This window comes from Poecilia reticulata, linkage group LG2 (genome assembly GCF_000633615.1).
Source record: "Poecilia reticulata strain Guanapo linkage group LG2, Guppy_female_1.0+MT, whole genome shotgun sequence".
In the NCBI taxonomy this organism is placed as follows: Eukaryota; Metazoa; Chordata; class Actinopteri; order Cyprinodontiformes; family Poeciliidae; genus Poecilia; species Poecilia reticulata.
This window is the reverse complement of record NC_024332.1, coordinates 31,070,376-31,075,713: the sequence shown is the minus strand read 5'-3', so window position 1 is coordinate 31,075,713 and position 5,338 is coordinate 31,070,376. Positions and strand designations below refer to the sequence as shown.

General features: G+C 42.9%; 1 protein-coding gene across 1 annotated transcript; it reads right to left on the bottom strand.

Moving 5' to 3' along the window:
* Nucleotides 1-493: 493 nt before the first annotated feature.
* On the bottom strand, nt 494-4,306 carry hoxd3a (homeobox D3a). The gene is made up of 2 exons (XM_008398882.1): nt 3,750-4,306; nt 494-2,234 (listed from the first exon to the last, which is right to left on the bottom strand). The coding sequence occupies exons 1-2, from the start codon at nt 4,231-4,233 to the stop codon at nt 1,483-1,485; spliced, it is 1,236 nt and encodes a 411-aa protein (XP_008397104.1). The 5' UTR covers nt 4,234-4,306; the 3' UTR covers nt 494-1,482.
* Nucleotides 4,307-5,338: the final 1,032 nt, after the last annotated feature.

Below are 5,338 nucleotides of genomic sequence, written 5' to 3'. Positions count from 1 at the left end.
CAAAGTGCCACCATGTATTTTATTTTTCTTTCTCTCTCGCTCTCTTTTTGTTTATTTTATTGGCACCTATCTGCTTTATTAGTATTTTGAAATCAATTAAACCGCCAGCGGTTACTCTCCGCTCTTTACTTGGAAGAGCTTATTTGGTCCTTTCTATTGCACGAGGGAGGAAGGCTAATCATGTGGCCGAGTCTTAAAATATGATAAGTGACATGTGGAGGATGCAATAAGCCCATAGACTCACTTCCCTTCATACCAATAAAACATCAATATTAGCGAGAGCCTTTTATTCCGCTAAAATGCACTTTACGTTGGGAGCATAGAGCCGTCTGATGAGTTTTAGATATCCTGGTGTCTAATTATTGATCGTCTCTGTCTGTTTGGACTGTACAGTGAAGGCTGCGGGTCAATAAACCTTCTTCGCGCTGCTACAGTGGCAGCAAGGAGACACTGCGGCGTTGTGTACAGAGACCAACAAATCTCAACGAGCAAATACAAGTTTAAGCACTTTATTTACAAAATGTTAAACACAATAAAATATAACATTTCAATATCATCGGGGTTTCATAAATTTATGGGTGTCCAACTGAATGGAATAACAATGGAAGACAAATAATTATAACAACAACAACAAAAAAAGGAAACGCAAAGGACTACACAAAATGACATGCTGGTGTGCGTAATATTTGATTTTTCGATAGTCTACGTTTCGCTTAAGGTTTTGACACGAGATTAACCGTGGACATGTTTACTAGCTATAAAATGCCCCCATTTGTCTCAGATTTATACAATTCGAAATGCTCCTTCCGCCATCAATACTTGGTAGCATTTCTGACAAAAATACACAAACCCTGTTTTGCCCAACAAGTGCACCGCTCTGTCCGATCTGGCCACGGAAATCCACACTTATAAATACTCGCATAATAAACGATAAATAATGTGCAATACAAAAGCAATTAAATAATTAAATAGGCTATATGCTATAGTGCCGGGATTATGCAAAATTAATGACGCAATAAATAAATAGGGTGAGGGAAAAAAATGAGATCCTTTAACAAGCAGACAATTTTTTCTTCTTTTTTTTTCCCCCCTAAAAATCTTTCCATCTAAGGATGAGCTTCTACTTTTTGTGATCTACAAGACTTACCTTCAAGTAACGGCATGAAATATTCAGTCAAACATTGCGCATTGCACATGAGAATAAACGAAAAGGGGGGGGGGGGGGAACAACAAAAGAACTATTAACAATCAGGCTAGAGCTTCTCCAAATTTTAAGAGAAATGGACAAAGCTGTATTATTTAGAAAATAATTACACAATAGCATTAATAATAATATCAATAATACTGTCATAGTACACACGGCTCACTCGGAGCATAGTTAATAGTCTAGTGAGGTAATAAAAAAGAGCGCAACGTAATTTGGCACGCACGCACGCACACACACGCACACATACACACGCACGCACAAGAAACGTCATAATATTACAAATGCGTCAGCTTGGGCGCTTCCTGAATCCTTCCCTGAGAAACTTGGTGAGAGGTGAGGTCTGTGTACGTGGGGTGGGGGTCACACGGTCCGTGGTGGTGGTTTCCTGGGATTTGAGCGGCACAGCTGTAGTCCACGCTGGTGGATGATGGGTGGGGGAGATGGCCGAGGTTGAACATGGGGCCCGAGGCTGGCATGGAATCAACAAAGTTCCCACCCACGTACACGGGGCTGCCTTGCAAATTGGCGTTGGCGAAGCCTCCGTTGCTCTGCATGCTGTGGTGTTCGTACTCGGAGCCCGGGTAGCGCTTCTGCTGAGGGATGCATCCGCCCAGCGGCGCCGTGTACGCGGCCAGGCCGTACATGTTCTGCTGGGGCTTGGCGAAGGGCGGCGGCGAGGGCGCGTCGTAGCTCAAGCTGTTCACGTTTTGGAGCTGGCCCGCGTATCCGGTGTGATTGGGCCCGCTGAGCGGCGGGCTTCTGTCCGGGGAGTGTCCCATCGGGGAGTGCGCCAGCCCCTTTGACTTCTGGTCCTTTTTATATTTCATCCTCCTGTTCTGAAACCAAATCTTTATCTGACGCTCGGTGAGGTTCAACAGATTGGCCATCTCCACCCTCCGTGGGCGACAAAGGTAGCGGTTAAAGTGAAACTCCTTCTCCAGCTCCACAAGCTGCGCGCTGGTGTAAGCAGTTCTGACCCGCTTGGAGGCCGGTCCGGGCGGGCTTTTCTCATCACTCACCTCCCCACCTGAGGAGACAAATYACAGCATCTTAGCGTTGCCGTACAAACACGAAAAGCAGTTCGTCTGAAGCGTAAACGTGTTAAGGCCCAGACACAAACAGCGCCGGCTCAAGGTTGAACAAGGCCAGGGGCGTTGCCACACATGGAGGCATCCAGGGCCACAGAATCTAAATATTAACTCCAGACTCATGTTTCCCAATCAGCAGACTGGAATGAAAATATTTGCCAGACTATTAATGTTATCTTAAGTGTGTCATTCATGTTATTCAGTAATATTTACTGCATGTTTTTCTAAGTATTATATTATCTTTAAACAATATTTTGAATGTATTTTACTCTGTTATGCTTTACTCAATTCTTGCTRTTCTTTAAAGTGACTTATAAATAAATAAAGTTAGCTTAGCTAACCTGGCTTTCAAATAGGTTGAAAGGAACAACACTTATGAACTTTAGCCAATTTTTCTACTGGATTTATGACCTAAATCAACATTACTTGTTTGTTTGTATTTTTTTTTATAGAAAATCAAACTCCTTTTTAGATGTGAAATAGACATCATGGCTTGTGGCTTCCAAATTTGGAGAAATATCTGCAGAATCTGAACATTTATAGCAAAAATGCAAACAGATCTCTCTTCACAATTCAGTCTTGTTTGCACAAACAATACTGTGCATAATTCATTGGTCTTTCCTTTATCCTTCATATTTTTCTACAAAGTTAATGGTCTTTCTAACGGTTTTTAAATGGTCTTTTAAATGAACTTTTTAGAACTCTGTTGTTTAAAGGTTGCAAAATTTTGATGCAATTTGATAAGCAAATGTTGTGGGGAAAATAACATATTTTCCAGCTCGCRTATAAACCAGAAAGTGGGATTGCAGTTGCCAGGTGAATGAGGGTCAAAGCAGGATTTCATTWGGGGGCAACTTTCCAGTTACACCCTCCAGCCACAACAGCACCTCTGGCCTCAACCTGCTTAAGTTTTTTTTTTTTTTTAATTCAATAGAAAGTAGAGATTAATTAAACTGACCATAATGCAGAATGCTATGCTTACAATTAAGTCAGCCAATTTAAATTATTTTGTAAATTAACAGCACTTCAAAAATAATGCCTGTTATTAACATATTTGATTTATTCTAGTGTTTTATATGTTATAATGAGTCTATGAAGCTTGCCTGAGCTCAGAACATAAGAGAAAGAATGTGATCAGAYGTGGTATAAATTGTTCACCATGTTCCTAATGAAATTAATATTTGGTCTGCTAAAAGACACTTTTTCAGGTTTTTACTCAGCTGAGTGTAGTTTATGCTATAAATATTAGACCAAAGTGGAAAATGCTTGGAGATGGAGAGTCATTTCCACAAAGACTCTGCTGACACGACTTTCAGCTTTGGAAACTTTTCCTGCATATGTGTCATCAGCATGCTCTCCTGGGACCAATAAGAGTAAAGTTTGCCCATACCTTAGGCTGGCCATGCATGCTATCCACACACTCATACACACATACGCACCATCAGGATCTCTACCTGCAGCAGTGCAGTTGTTGTTGCTCTTCTGCTTCGAGTTCTGCCTGGTCTCCTTCATCCAGGGGAAGATCTGCTTGGTGAGGGCCGGAGTGGCCGGGCCCGACGMGCTGTTGTTTGGAGACTTCTTCTTCTGGGATGTGGAGCTGTTGGAGCTCGGGGAGGCTGCAGACAGTGGGGGTACCTGCTGCTCAGAAATACTGTTCGCTTGACTGCTGCCACTGCTGCTGGTGCTGCTGCTGCTGCTGTTGTTGTTGCTCTGACTGCTGCTTTGCCGCATGCAGTCCCCGTTCAGGTCACTGTCTTTAAGGGCTGGAGGTGGCCTGACCGCGGAGGTTTGAATAGGACACACAGAGCCTTGGTAATCAGTGTCAATGTTAGGAGTAGGGTAGGACTGGTGAGCAGGGCCATAGCTGTAGGARTCTGGTTTGGGGTAGGTGTAGCCTCCAAACAGTCCAGAGTTGTCATAGTAGGTTGCCTTCTGCATTTTGTGAATTCAAAGCCACAAAATGGGTGTTGATTATTCACGTGATTGGTGTTTCCCACAGTTGCTCCAGTCTGTGAGCTGTAGGCAGAAACACATCACTTGTTACAGCTGCACCATTTTCAATGTGAAAGACAAATAATCAAAAATCAGGACCGCACAAAGAGAACCGCCGTGGCTGCTCCTCAAAACCTCTAAGTCAAAACTCCAACGGTTTACCAGCTTCAAAGTCTGGACGTTTGGCTTTTTTTTTTTCTTTTTTTTTCTTTCCACAAAGCAGTTAAAGTTTAACTTTTTACTAAAAGGGACCTTCTGGGAGGCTTTAGTAGTCGTTCACAAATAAGCTGAATCAGCATTTGTCACACACATACACACAATGCCCTTTTCACTAATCACAGGCCTCACAAAGCCCGCCGCGCACTAATTGTTGTTCCGTGCACGCGCATTCAGGGGTCCATTTTTACGCAGGCGAGAGGCTGATATTAAAAGAATTATGAAGGGGAGAGGGKGGGAGTGGGCTGTACGTGAGCGTGCACGAGGTGAACGTGCGTGCACGTGAGCGAGAGAAAGGGAGGGAGCGAGTGAAAGAGGTAGCACATTTGGTGGCACATAAATTTTTCATTATGGCTTGCGCATGTCACGTTTTTATGTTCCCAGTGTTATTCACAGTTTATTTATTTATTTTATTCTATTATGTATTTTCTACTTTTCTATTTTACTTTGCTTTCACAAATTGTTTTCCCAATTTTCTATCTATTTCAGTACAACAAACTAAATAAAAATAAATAAATAAAAACCAAAGTAGAAACAAAAGAAAGACTCCTTTTTACTGTACATTKATGTCTTCGGGGGGTCTGCAGTTTTTGCCGCGCACTACAATTACACCTGTCAGTGAGGACCGCGGCGAAATTTATGGCCGCAAATGTCCTGGTTGTAAAACGGCCTTAGAGAGGAATGAAAAAGCAAAACACTCCCAGTGAGTCCGAAGCCCCTCAGAAGTGCGTAGGAGGAAGTCTGAGGGAAAGCATTTCATAGCTGGCAAGGTTTCCACCGCTTATAAACGATGCTGCGTCCAGTCCGTCTCTGCAGTGCGAGCCAGCAGCTCTGG